Consider the following 15,106-nt stretch of genomic DNA (forward strand, 5'->3'; position numbering starts at 1 on the left):
ACTGTGTTTAACAAAGTTTTTTTTTTAATCTTAGAGAAGACGTTAGAAAAATATTGCAGTTAAAAATAAACGGAGAGTAGCAAAATATAAAAACAAACCCCTGAAGATGAAGATATCCGTCACGAATGTGTTTCTCTGATATACTGGATAAGCCCATACATCAAGAGCACGACTGGTTGTGTTTAAAAATCACAGCAAAGAAATGAATTCATAGTTCGAGTCAGATAAATACCAGTGTTTTGTGCTGTCAGAGGGTCCGATTACAGTCAATAACAGGTATTTTCTGTAATTATGGGTTTTAAAAGGGCTATAATGCCACATCACATTATGAAAACATCACAAACACATCGAACAAGCCGCCATTATCTATTAAAAATGATGAAAACTGACTGCATCTCAACTGAAGTCAAGCATTTTTTTCACTACGAGACTTTAAGATCACATTGTCCTTGAAGCGGAGGGTAAAAAAATAAATAAACGTCCATTATTAAGTTCAGCAATAAAACCAAACCTCATCTGAGCTGGTAGTTCAGTAGTTCTGAAGTAGTTCAATGCTACAAACCATTAAAATAAATGCTACAGGGTGAATCTCACGGAAACCGTTAAAAGTAAGACATATTTCATCACCAAAATCCAACACGATCCCACAGCAGTTCGTAACTTTTAGATTTAGTAGCTAATTCATATGTATTCATGCGATCTCATACGTACAATTTAGTACGATTTGCTCATCGGCCAATGACAATTGGGTTTAGAGATGGGGTTTGGTGCCACGCCTCCTTTTTAAAATTGTACATTTTCATATGACGTGTACGAATTCAACACTAAACTGACAAAACGTAAAATACTTACATTTCCTTGTGAGATCAGGCTTCAAAATCACATTATTTATTTTTAATTAAGCAATTTTCGTTGTATTCAGATTGCTGCAATGCAAAATCTTTATATTTTTACATGATTAAAGTGTGAACTAAGTACAAACCGTGACTTAACTTTAACTAAAATAAAATGTAATTACTTTTAGGGGGACATAAAAAACTAAATCTGAATTCAAATTTTAATCTTTACGTTATCGTAATGTGAATAAGATATTTATGTTAACAGAAATACGTTTTTTCACATCCTGATAATATTACAATCCTTTTGCATTACGGTAATAAGAACGTGTTTTTTCAACAAATTCTTCATTGCGATGATTATTTATTTATATTTTCATTACCAAAATGAAACATGTAAAAGGTTGGCAATGAGAATGAGTTTTTTTTAATTACGGTAATGAAAATAATTTTCTTGACGGTAATGATATTTTTTATTGCGGTAATGATTTTTCCCCTATTTTGGTCATGAAAATATAAATGTTTAAAAGGTTGGGAAAGAGAATAATTTTTAAAAATTACGGTAATGAGAATAATTTTATGGAAATTAAAATTAAAGTTATTTTTCATGACGGTAATGATTTTTTTTTTATTGTGGTAGTTATTTGGTAATGACAATTTTTAATGCCGGCAATGAGAATTATTTTTTATTAATTATTTTTATAGAAATGAGATTATGGTAATGAAAATAATATTTATGGAAACGAAAAAAAATCAATAATTTTTCATGATGGTAATGAGGTTTTAGTTTAACAGTGATCAGTATATGCTATTTTTGCATAATGATAAGGAGAACAAGAGTTTTGAATAAGAATATTTTTCATTAAGGTAATGATTTTTTTTTTTTTTTTTGGTCATGAAAATATAAATGTTTAATTGTTGCTAATGAGAATGACTTTTTTATTAAGGTAATGAGAATAACTTTATGGAAACAAAAAAATATTACATTTTTAAATTTAATAATGCATTGTGGTAATAATTTTTTCATTTTGGTAATGAAAATTTTAAATGATGGTAATGAGAATATTTTGAAATTACAGTAATGAGAATAATTTTTATGGAAACAAAAAAATAATAATTTTTCATTATGGTAATGAGATTTATTTTAGTATAAAAGTGATCAGTATATGCTATTTTTGCATTACGGTAATAAGAACATGTTTTTCAATAAGATTATTTTTCATTGTGGTAATGGCTTATTTATTTTTGTAATAAAATATAAACGTTAAAAGGTAGGCAATGAGAATTATTTTGAAAAATTACAGTAATGACAATTTTTATAGAAATGCCAATCAAGTTATTCCTCAAGACAGTAATGACATTGTCTCATTGCGGTAGCAATTAATTAATTTTGGCAATGAAAATTTCAAAATGGAATGGAAATGAGAAACAATTTACCTTTCATGATGCTAATGTAATTTATTTTAATATAAATGTGATCAGTACATGCAATTTTTTGCATTATGGTAATGATAATTTTTTTAATTACGGTAATGAGAAATTTTGTTGAAATTATGGCAAAGTTAATAATTTTTTTTTTGCAAAACAATATAATGCAAATGTCTTATTGATCCTATTTTCATTACGCAAAAAAATTCAAACGTTTGTGAGGCTTTTTCGTTTTGGTTGTGAGACTCACCCATTAGAACAACATTTAGTCAGTCTAGCCTCATTAGCAACACTTTATAATGTCAGAATTCAGCCGTGCTAAAACAAACTTCCCCATGATTATTACAGAAAAACGTTACGAATATATGAAATATACCATTTCTGCAAACATTCACCTCCAGGCTTTTGTGTGTGTCTGAAACCTAATAGGGTATATGCCGAGCTAGTGTGTTTCCCATACTGATAAACTTCTGGTGACCTGTTATTGTGAGTTTTTTCCATCTTATACGGTTCCTTTTACAGCATCGATGTTGTAATGTAATTAAAACACAATCAGTTAACAGACTTTGCTTAACTGATTGCATTCATTTAGTTGCTCAAGTGTAAAACGAGACAAAAAGCCGTTTACTTGCACGTGCCCGTCAGAATCGGCAGGCTAGCGCAAAAGCTCTATTGAATATACTGGGGTAAAATAAATGCTCATATTATAAAGACATGGCGGGGGGGAATGTTATTTAATTCAGTGCTTCTTGAACAATCTGAGACCGACTTTATATTGGATATCACTCAGCCAGTGGAGATCGCTGATTAAAAAAAAAAACAGACCCTAAATGCGCAGATTTTGCATTGACATACACTTCACCGGAAACAATTAACCCAGGCTACTGGCAAATTAAAAGTCCTATTAGCATGCTTCGGCATATACCCCATTGTGCTCATGTTGGCCATGTCTTAGTACTTCAGAAAACCCCTTTGGTAAATCTCGACCTCTCGTTGTGTGATGCTAAACTGATGACTGTGGAGAATGACTCGCTATTAGCGAACACTACGCTTCTCTATATCGTCTCGAATGCTACAAAACCGTAAAACCACAAAGCAAGATCAAAAACACAACACACACAGTTTAAAGACTACTTGAAACACGAGTCTATTCAGAGGTGACTGCTAAGGTCAAACTGCAATACCCAGAATCCCTCCCTCCCCAAACAAACCCTGCCGATGCGTCGCTCCTTAAAGGACTAGAAAATCAGTCTGACAGTAGATGCATGCTGAAGCAGGTTAGCAGAATGGGATGCTCATTTGCCACCATCTCCGCCCTCAGCTGGGCTATCCCAACTAATATATTTGACGATGGGTGTGATCACATTGTCCTGGACATAGAGCTGGCAGGCGTTGATCTGATCAGCGGTGATGGTCTGGTAGGCGTAATAAAGCGACGCAACCAATGCGATGAACAGCAGGAGCTTCAGCAGGATGGCCAACCAGCGGCGGCGAGGTCTGGGACGGGTGGCAGGTGCTGCGCTGTGGACGTCTGTGACCGAGGATTTGGTCGCTGTGTAAAAGCTCTGCTCCAGAAGCGCCTCTTCAGGCCAAAGATCCAGAGGCTTCACCGGACGGCCAGCCGCGCCGTGGATCGGCCTTCGACACGTGGCTCTGTACAGAAACATCAGTGTAGGGTTTCAACCAAAAGCTAATTATTCATCACAGTCAAACATGCATATTTAGTTCATTTTTGCAATTTCTATATCATTTGCTCTTTATTGACAATACTTAAAAGAATAGTACAAATTAGCCCTGTTTTTAGAGAGTTTTTTTGGACACGACAATTAAAATGTATCTTAAATTACAGTAAATGAGAGAGAAAGAGAGGCGAAGCTGAAACTGCGAGTTGCTTTTTTACCCAACACAAAGAACGTCACAACGGACCAGGCAATTGTATTTAAGATTTACCCAATATTATCATCTCAAATATATATTTTTTCCCCCTGATCTCACACTGCCCTACTTTAAGGACAGTCCAGGAGGGGCTTTTTTTTTTACCTCCTTTTACCCCAGTGTTTCTTATTTCCTTTGCTTCCTCTTGACTGACCGGTCTGCCCCTGAAATGTATGATGTTTGTGTATGGTTGGAGGGGTCCAATTTCATTGAATATAACAGTGTTGTTACAAATAAAGGCTCATCATCATATTCACGTACACAAATATGTGTTAAAAGAAATTTCCATGGCTTTTCCAAAACATTTAGGGTATGTTTGTTTTTCCAAAACCTTTCCAAAATGCCTTGTCAAAACTCTTTTCCAGGTTTTCAAGGACCGTTTGAACCCTGAATAGTTCACTCAAAAAAAATAAATAAATAATAATTCTCATCGTTTACTTTCATAGCATTGACATCCATTTAGTAGGAACAAAAAAAATACTATGGAAGTCAATGGCCAACGTTCTTCAGTATATCTTTCTTTGTATTCAACAGAAGAAAGTCTTAAAGGTTTAGAACAACTTGAGCGTGAGGAAATTTGTTTTTAGAAAATGATTTAAAAAAAATGAAAGAACATGCATTTGGCTCCAAAAACACAATTCAGAGTATACTATTAAATTACTATTGAAAAAAATTCTTTAAAGTGGATTCTGCTTGGCTTTTGTTTTGTTTGTAAGGACATCAGTAATCAAATTATTTGCCTTAATCTGAATAAGACCATAATAAGATTAAGGCATTTACATGAGTTGATTTTTGATCCCGTTTTACATGTTATAGCACATAATTTGTTTAACGTCATTACCTCACCACGCTATCAACGTTTCCTCCGCAGTTTCATGTAATTTCAGGTGTTTTATTTTTAATCTGTCAACTTTAACTGCAGTTCGGCACTTTCACTTTCATTCAGGAACATTTCAGCATGCCCCCAGTGACAAACGAAATATTGGATGCAAGTATGAACTGCTGGAAGAGTGTTGTGGAGTGTGTTACTGGAAACTGATACCACACACCGTATGGGGGAAAAAACCTCAGCATTTCACGACACAGGTGTCTGTGGTCTTTTACTGACTTGAAAGATGCAGAGAATAGTGTCAAACAGACGTGTGTGTATGAAATATCCTGTCTCAAAACGCGGCAGTCCTACACGCAAGTAATAGTTTGACTGCAGTGTTTACATGTCTGTACTGCACTTCAATAATGCGACTAAAATCAGCATACCCCACGTCTTAATTTCATTTCTGTTTAGCTCGATTATTACTTTAGTCAGATTTAGGTAATCAAAAATCGCTGTTTACATGGTCAACTCTTAATCAGAGTAATGTCTTAATCGTATTAAAATCAGATTATTGGTGTCCACGTAAACATGCTCAATGTTTCCATCATTCATTAGTCGTTATTCCAACAGATCATAATTAAAGTATTTCAAAAACAATTTTTTTTAACATGCTATCACTAATAGAGATATAATGTGGCTCCCCCATTCTTTTCAATTTAAAACCATTTGCAAAACCACATCTTAATTGTCTGTGGTGTGAATGGGCTTCTATCCAGGTAAACTCTAGCGAAGGAAACATTCAAGTCTACAGATCTTCAGACTCACGTTATTCCAGTTGGCGTGGCCTGTTCATTGGGGAAGATTTCCTTTAAAATATCTGCTCTGTCCACAGATGCCTCTTCAATGGCCATGTCCTCCACCTGCTGCTGAAACGACAAAATGGAAAATATAACATACATATTTGCTTTTAATCAGATTCTATTGTCTGCTGATGTTATTCTTTTCTGAGCGTGTGCAGTCTTTACTTTAGTGCGCTGCCTGCTGCTGGTCCTGGTGGTGACGGGGGTCTTTCCTCGACTCCGGACCGGCTTAGTCACAACTGGCACCGCTTCAGGTACTTCTGCCAATCAAATGCAAAGCAAAATTGGTAAAGAGTTAACTTGACAATGAAAAATAGTATTAAACAGTTTGACTCATAGTTATTTGTCTTTATGACGAGTTAATACATTTTTTAAGGATTTGGTAAGACATTCGACGATGGAAAAAGAAACTTAAAAATATTTTATGTTTTAAAAATTAACAAAGATTTCAATAAGATAATTTTTTTAATTGAGGTAACAGTTTCTTTTATTTTGGTAATGAAAATCTTAAAAATCATGACAATGATAATGACTTTTAAACTTATGGAAATGAAAATCTATTTATTTTTTATGATGGTAATGAGATTTATTTTAATATAACAGCAGTGCTTCCCACACATAGACTTTACTTGGGCGAGCCGCACAAGGCCAAGTATATTTGGTGGTGACACATGAATAATACGATCATTATCATCCTTTTACACTTTTTTTGTATCCTCCAAAGAAGGCCAAACATTCGCGATCGATTAACTAATGAAAAATCTTCTCTCGCTCTGCACGTTTCCTACTGCTGGTTCTGTGTGCAAGATCTGTCAACACTCACAGACAATCACATGCTCTGCAGACCCACCAGAGACATGCCTTTTTGCGCCAAAATGCGTCCAGCCGTAGTTTCTGAATTTGCTTACTAAAGATGCTGTTATCAGAATGCATTTTTGCATAAACATTTCGCAGCTCACTCCGCGCGCACAGCCGGGAGAGCAACATTAAATGATTATTTAATAAATGACCCAGATAAACTTTACTATAAACTCGGACAGAACAAAATGACATCTATACTGGCTGCAAAATATTTGATCACCATTAGAGATGGTTAATCAACGAATTTGCCGTATTTAAATAATCTACACCTTTTATTTTTGTAATTATTATAATTTATATCAATATTGTCTATTTTTATTCATTTTTTTCTGTTATTTTTCTCATTTGCTGTATATTTTATTAATTTAATGATGTTAATACATTATATACTTCATACATATCTAAAACGCTTTGGCAATCCTGTACAAAACATCATGTCAATAAAACAACTTTAGAGAGAGGGAGAGCAGCTTTTGCCTGTCAGTGGGTGCATATGGCTTCTCAATAGCATAAAAGAGCAAGAGAAACAGTGGATTTCTATTATTTCAACAGCCTTTTTAAAATAGCTTTAACTTATTGAAAAGAAAATGTGTATAACTGTGTCATATAAATAAAAATATAGTTAAAAAGGTGTGTTTCAATCCGGCTACAACCGCAAGTATATTTCAAACCTGTGGGAAGCACTGAGCAGTAATCAGTATATGCTATTTTTTACATTACGGTAATGAGAACAAGATTTTTGGGGGCTATTATAATAATGAGAATATATTTCTTTGCATTAAGTTTGCTAAACAATACAATGCCAATAAAATGCCAAGCAAAATAGGTGAAAAGGAGAGTAAACCTTATAATGAATAATGTGATTCAACAGTTTGACTCAATTATTTGTTTTATGAAGATTTTATTGGCTCTTTTTTTTGTTTTGGTTACCTACACCTTCAATGGAGGGATAAGAAACTTCCAGATCCCATTAAAATATTTTAGGTTTAAAAGATTAACAAAGATTTCATTAAGTTTATTTTTCATTGCGGTAATAACTTATTCATTTAGGTAATTTTTTTTTATTACGGTGATTAAATGTTTTTTATTAGAAATGAAGATCTATTTATTTTTCATGATGGTAATGATGGTAAGCATTGGTTACTTAGACATTTGATGGAGAGATAAGACTATTAAAAAATTGAATGTTTTAAAGATTACCAAATATTTAATAGGTTTGAACGGCATATAGGGCCCTTTAATTTCAGCAATAGAGGAAATGGAGAAATCTAGTTATAAAATTGTAATCAAACCAGAGTTATTCATTTCATTTTTGCTTATATTTGCTTTTTCTGACTATCAAAGTGCCATTAACATTTGATATTTAATTTATGAATCACCAAGGACCAGAGTTTAAAATCTTTAATGTTCTCCTGAAGAAAAAAAAACCTGGATAAATGTACACAGAGTATTTCATGGCTCAAAATTGCTACTGTTTTGGTCACATATGCGGCAGAATTTTTTTTCTGTGCGACCACGACTTATATTTCGGAGCATTTGTGCGAGTGCATAAAATTGGTGGCGTGTGACCAGTTTTCACTGCAAAATGTTCATCGTGTGTGCAGATTTAGAAGACATTCACGCAGTGTGCATCTTAGCACCTGAGACGCCAAACACAGCGCACAGGAATAGTTTAAAACATGTTGTCATGTCAACTTGCTGCAGTAAACAAAGGCCGCAATGCTTGCCCCGCCTTCAAAATTTTCTGATTGGCCCACTGCACTAAAACTGAACGCGAACGGATTGGTTAATATCAGCTCATATAATATTAGCTCATGGTTAATATCAGTCAATCACTCTACAACTGTGAACATGTAAAGCACTGAAGATGAGAGAATGAAAACAAGAATTTGTTTTAGAAACCACCTACAGTTACAAATAATGCCACATCTGATTAGTGATCATGTGGTGAATGTTAATCCAACGTTTACACTTTTCAAATAGTGTATAAAAAAAGACTTACATTATGTTCAAGTCCGCTATGAAAATTAATGACTAAATAACACCAGGTACACCATTGCAAAGGGCTTGCATTCACTAAGATGAAACTAATATTGCAGCTTATAAAAAGACTGGTACAGCTATTAAGATGACGTATGCCATCTCTTTAATAAAAAGTTAAAGTTCTCTTGGTGAGCATGTCTAAAAATATTGACACTACAGAGACTGCAGTAGTTGACATATTTATATTTAAAGATGCAAAATGCTTGTGTCAGTATTGATCGCTCCTGCTATACCGTCGTCTTTGTCGCTGTACTGATCTTCAGCTGAATGCGTGTTGCCGTTCTGGTTTCCATCTGCTTTAATAGTGACGGCCTCTGGGATGGTGGTCTCTGGTTCAGGCAGGCTTGTCTCCACCGGCGGATGATCCAGGACCTGCTGAAGTTTCTTCTCATAGACTTTTCGTGTAGATGCTGTGAGACATACAGAAACGGGTAGATGAGAATACAATGCAGAACAATACACACACAATCAGACTCTGTAAAACTGTCAAACTCACCAACAATCGGTCCTGAGTGGATCCCAAACTTCTGAAGCTGAACCTTCAACTCCTCATCGGTCAAACCAGAGACGTCGTTTTCCTCAGCCCGAACTCGGTCTGTCTTTCTTGTGGCTTTCTGAAGATTCATGCAAAATCAGAAAGAAAATACATTTGACTGATTTTATCTCGCAATTTATACTTGTAAAAGATATAGCTATTACATGACAAACACAACAGAAAAATACAAATGAAAAATAAATGAACAAGAATTGGATCTACTTAACATTCAATGGGTCAAGTGTTTAATTGACTTACTAAGATGTTTACATTGTACAACTCAGTGCTTTCAGGCAGTTAATTAATCCACGTTCAGGTAGTCAAAACAGCCTTTTTCATTCTATTGCGGATTTACAGATTTCCTTTACACTCTAGTGGTGTTACACGCTTTCTGACTGAAAATTTGTAGTTTTATTTTACTTAATGAAAATGGCATGTGAACACAATAATAATGAAAAAGTTCTAAAGTAAAGTTTTGTAAAATATATATTTCATATTACATTTTAAAAATACATTAGTTGTTTTGATAATTTGTAATGAGAAACTTCCACAATTTAAAAAAATAAGAATAAATTTTTACTTCCTGTCTACTTCAACAACAATCTGAACAGGGTCTTCTTTACAAAGGAATACATTTATTATGATAGGTCACCCAAAAAGGAAAGTTACTAAACTTTTTAGATATTCTTTATTGTGTTGAATATTGTAGGAAAATGTTGGAAAAATCCAACCATTGACATCCAAAATAAAAACAAAAAAGATACTATGAAAGTCAATGTCTGTTTTTGTCCCTCCAGTATTCTTCAAAATATCTGTGTTCAACAAAAGAAAAAAACTAGTTTGAAACAAGTGGAGGATGCATAAATAATGACAGAATTTTCATTTTTAGGGTACACTATCCCTTTAAAATTTCTAGTTCTATACATAAAAGTAGTTAACAAGTCATAAAATTACTTAAAATTACTTAAAATAAAAATCCCATTAACCTACAAAAACAACTTTAATTGAACAAAAAATAAATATCGGCCTATAAATATTAACCAAAAATACCTAAAAGATTATATAGTAATACGCAAATTCAAACATCCAAGCATAGAAATAAATAAATTAGCCAATATTTTCTCCCACATTGACCGTAATTATGCACAAATTTGGCAACATAAAAATCTCATGAAACTTACTACAAAAGACAACTTTAACTGAACTAGACATAAACATAAGCCAATAAATATACACTAAAAAAGCTGACAAAACTATTTTTATAAACATAACCAATACAAATTCAAAATAATAAATCAGCCGATATCTTCTTCAACATTGACCATAATTATGCACAAATCTGGCAACATAATCCCATGAAACTAAAAAAGACAACTTTAACTGAACTAAAAATAAATATCGGCCGATAAATATTAACCAAAATTTTTTTTTTAAAACTTAATCAATACAATATATAGTAATACACAAAATATGCACAAATCCAGCAACATAAAAATCCAATTAAACTACAAAAAAGACAAATTTAATTGAACAAAACATAAATATCGGCCGATAAACGATAATCAAAAAAGCAGATAAAACTATTTTTATAAACATAACCAATAAAATATATAGTAATACACAAATTATGCACACAAAGAAAAGTCAATGAAGCTTTTTATAAACACAACCAATAAAATATGAAGTAATACACACAAATATCCTAATGCAGAAATTAATTAATCGGTATGTTCTCCCACATTGATTACGCACAAATCTGGCAACATAAAAATCCCATAAAAATATCTGTCGATAAATTAACCAAGTAAGCTGATAAAACCTTTTTTTACTTAATACAATATATAGCATTACACAAATTCTGCACAAATCAGGCAACATACAAAATTCCATGAAACAACAACAACATTAATAGAACTAAAAATAAATATCGGCCAATAAATATTAACCAAAAAGCCGATAAAACAATTTTTATAAATCTAACCAATAAAATATATAGCAATACACAAATTCAAATGTCCAAATGAATAATAAATCAGCCGATATCTTCTCCCACATTGACCACAATTATGCACAAATCTGGCAACACAGAAATCTCATTAAACTACAAAAGACAACTTTAAGTGAACTAAAAATAAATATCGGCCGATAAACAATAACCAAAAAACTATTTTTATAAAAATAACCAATAAAATGTATAGTATTACACAAATTACGCACAAATCTGGCAACATAGAAATACAATAAAATAACAAAAAACAACTTTAATAGAACTAAAAAAAATATACCGGCTGATAAACATTAATCAAAAATAGCTAATAAAACAATTTTCTTTTTTACTTAATCAATACAATTTATAGTAATATGCAAAGTATGCACAAATCTGGCAACATAAAAAATACCATGAATCTACAGAAGAATTTAAAGTGAACTAATAATAAATATCAGCCAATAAGTAACCAAAAAAAGCTGATTTTTTTTTTTAGAAATCGCAACCAATAAAATATATAGTACCACACAAATCCAAATGAATAATAAATCAGCCGATATCTTCTCCCACATTGATCATAATTATGCACAAACCTGGCAACATAAAAATCACATGAAACTACCAATTACAACTTTAATTGAACTAAAAATAAACAATACCTGGCAAAGATTAATTATGATTAGTCGCATCTAAAATAAAAGTACACAATAATATGTATAATAAATATTTACAGTACACACACACATATACATCACATCAAAACAAACTTTTATTTTGGACTAGTTTATTTTTTAGCACTAATAAATATCGGCCGATAAATATGAACAAAAAAACTGATAAGAACATTGTTATAAACTCAACCAACACGATATACAGTACTAAACAAATCCAACTGAATAATAAATGAGCCGATATGTTCCCCTACACTGACCATAATTATGCACAAGCTCTGCTAATCAGTGTTTGACTAGCAGCTGATAATCTCACCTTCCCCGAGCGGCTCCTGTTGGTCACCAGCGGCGCTGTGCTGATCTCCTCATCGCTGGAGAAAGTGTCTGAAGCTGAGATTGTGTTCTTCTTATTGAGCACCGTCAGGTTTTTCAGATACAGCTGAACATACACATCTTTCTTGCTGTCGGCGCTCGGCAGGGGAACGTTATTCGCCATTAGCTCGCTTTTCAGTTTCTCTTTAGTGAGCAGCGCCGGATCCTCGTGAAATTGCGCCATGCTCGATCTTCACTGAAGTGCTATTAAAACAAGGAGTTTACTTTAAAAATTAAGTGCGATTACTTTATTGTAGGTTTTAAAAACGAACAGTAGTCTTTTGGTTAAGCCTTATATTTATACAAATAAAAGCGCGCGACTGTTGACACCCGTCAGACCGGCTCGCGCCTTCCGTTTGAATGTCCTCGCAGGATTTTACGACAAACACAGCTATCCGTTTGAGCCACAAAATGACTTTTTGGGAGATCGTACATCGAAGCTTGTGTGTGAATTAAAACAACGCCGCTAAAATGCGTGGTTAAACGGGTTTGCGAAGGCGGATAAAAGTAGAAATAGCTCGACGGCTCGGTGCGCGCGCGCCTCGGAACGGGCACAGTGTAACAAAGCTGAACGCTCATTGGTTAGAACTGCCGAGTAAGGCGTTCTCTTATTGGTCGAAATGGAAGAGTGACAGACGCTGGCCCAAAACAAAGAGGCCGAGACAGAGCGACAGCTGCGGCATATGGTGGCCGTCTGCAACACGCTTAAATTTACAGCAGATTTATTTACTAATACATTTTACATTTATTGTTGAAGGTTGAAGATAAGAAACAAAAAGGTGAAACAAAAAAATCTAAGTAAAAATGAGGGTTCTTGACATGGTTGACATTTCATAATAAAAGACTACAATGCAAAATGGGGGAGGGGCGTCTCACAAGTATGAGGATAATTCAAGGTACATAAATGAGTATTATTTATTATTGTAGTTAAAACATATTGCTCTACGGTCTGTTTAAAAGCAAGGAGTTTAATCCCGATTTGTTTCTAAATTATTTTCTAAATATTATTCTCTCTTCATCTACGTAAAGCTGCTTTTATGCAATCTACATTGTAAAAGCACCATAGAAATAAAGATGAATTTAATTTTGTTAATATATTTTCTGTATAATGTTGATTCTACACGCCTTCAGCATGCAAGGAAAGATATTTTAGCATAATAAAATTCCTTAGGTGATAGATTGTGTTTTTTTTATCTTTAATCTTTCAAAGATTTTAAAAAGTCAACCAAGAAATAGTGTCACATTTCTATTAATATTTCAAAACTTAAATTCATATTAAATATTTATATTAAAATTTCATAATAAAATAAGATTATCAAATATGATAATCTTTCAATGAATGTTTACTGGTTGTCTGATTCATAATTGTATTGCAGTACATTGTTGAAACTAGAGCTTTAATCATAAATCTATAAAGCAATTGTTTTTATATTAAATGTTTATTTAATGCAAACAGACATGCTGTAATCTCTTTAATTTGTAAACTTTAATTTGGTCTTGTCTTTAAAAAGTAAAACTCCTGCAAGATTTCTATATTCTCTCTTTATCATATTACAAAACATTGCAAGGAATGAGATTTTACTGATTTAATAGTCCATAAGTCAGGCTTTAAAGTGTTAACTATGTTTGAATTACTGTTGTAAGTCCATTAATATATATTCCTGTAAAACATCCAAAGATTAGACATAAATGTATGTGGTAATACATGACAATCACTCTATTATTAGAAAACCTCTATATAGAAGTACAGCACAACATCCTAAAGATGGCAGCATAAGCCTTATTAGACTCGACTGTATAGCAGGGCAAGACCGGTAAGGTCAAAAGGACTGTATTTAGCAGCAAATCCGGTATAAATCTGCTCCTGTGGTACGACACAGTATAGGAAGTGCTGTAAAGTGAACACATGGGAAGCCACTATAACATTGATGAGAAGTTACATATTGATTTTTAGATCAGGAACAGCCTTTAAATCAACATTAAATCTAATTTGATCATTCTTTCCTTTGGCTTAGTCTCTATTTCAGAGGTCGCCCAGTGGAATGAACCATCAACTATTCTAGCATATGTTTTAAGCAGCGGATGCCCTTCCAGCTGCAAACCAGTACTGGGAAACATCCATTCACACTCACATTCACACACACTCATACACTACGGCCAATTTAGTGTATTCAATTCACCTATATTTCCCAGAGATGGGTTGGAAGGGCATCCGCTGCGTAAAACATGTGCTGGATAAGTTGGCGGTTCATTCCGCTGTGGTGACCTTGGATTAATAAAGGGACTAAACCGAAAAGAAAATGAATGAATTCACCTATAGCGCATGTGTTTGGACTGTGGGGGAAAGCAAAGCAGCCGGAGGAGACCCACGCCAACACTGGGAGAACATGCAAACTCCACACAGAAATGCCAATTGGCCCAGCCGGGACTCGAACCAGTGACCTTCTTGCTGTGAGGTGACAGTGCTAGCCACTGTGCCGCCACTAAATGAAGTTAAAGGTGTTAAAACGTGCAATAGCACCCCTTTAAATGCCATTAAATGAGTGATAGAAGGAATGTGGCTTAAAGTGGCCCCTTCAGTACTTTCCGATCAATTCTTTTTTTCTCTTCTTTGTCCAAATATCTCTTGGACTGATCTGGGCTCTGTTCCACTCATCTCAGATTCACGGTCTCCACACGCCTGCTGAACCTGAGCTTGTGTGCGGGTGTGGATGTAGGTGTTGGTTTTGACCGCTGTCTGGTCTTCCTGGATTCCAGCTCGGTG

General features: G+C 33.8%; 1 protein-coding gene across 2 annotated transcripts; it reads right to left on the reverse strand.

Annotated features, from left to right (window-relative positions):
* Positions 1–2,918: 2,918 nt before the first annotated feature.
* On the reverse strand, positions 2,919–12,889 carry tmpob (thymopoietin b). Of its 2 annotated transcripts, none has more exons than XM_056451780.1 (6): positions 12,287–12,538; positions 9,274–9,391; positions 9,011–9,187; positions 6,039–6,133; positions 5,839–5,939; positions 2,919–3,917 (listed from the first exon to the last, which is right to left on the reverse strand). In XM_056451780.1, the coding sequence occupies exons 1-6, from the start codon at positions 12,524–12,526 to the stop codon at positions 3,560–3,562; spliced, it is 1,089 nt and encodes a 362-aa protein (XP_056307755.1). In that variant the 5' UTR covers positions 12,527–12,538; the 3' UTR covers positions 2,919–3,559. The 2 variants fall into 2 exon arrangements, with proteins under 2 accessions (XP_056307755.1, XP_056307754.1); XM_056451779.1 differs by having other exon boundaries at positions 2,920–3,917; positions 5,839–5,936; positions 12,287–12,889.
* Positions 12,890–15,106: the final 2,217 nt, after the last annotated feature.

Source organism: Danio aesculapii, chromosome 25 (assembly GCF_903798145.1).
Source record: "Danio aesculapii chromosome 25, fDanAes4.1, whole genome shotgun sequence".
Classification (NCBI taxonomy): Eukaryota; Metazoa; Chordata; class Actinopteri; order Cypriniformes; family Danionidae; genus Danio; species Danio aesculapii.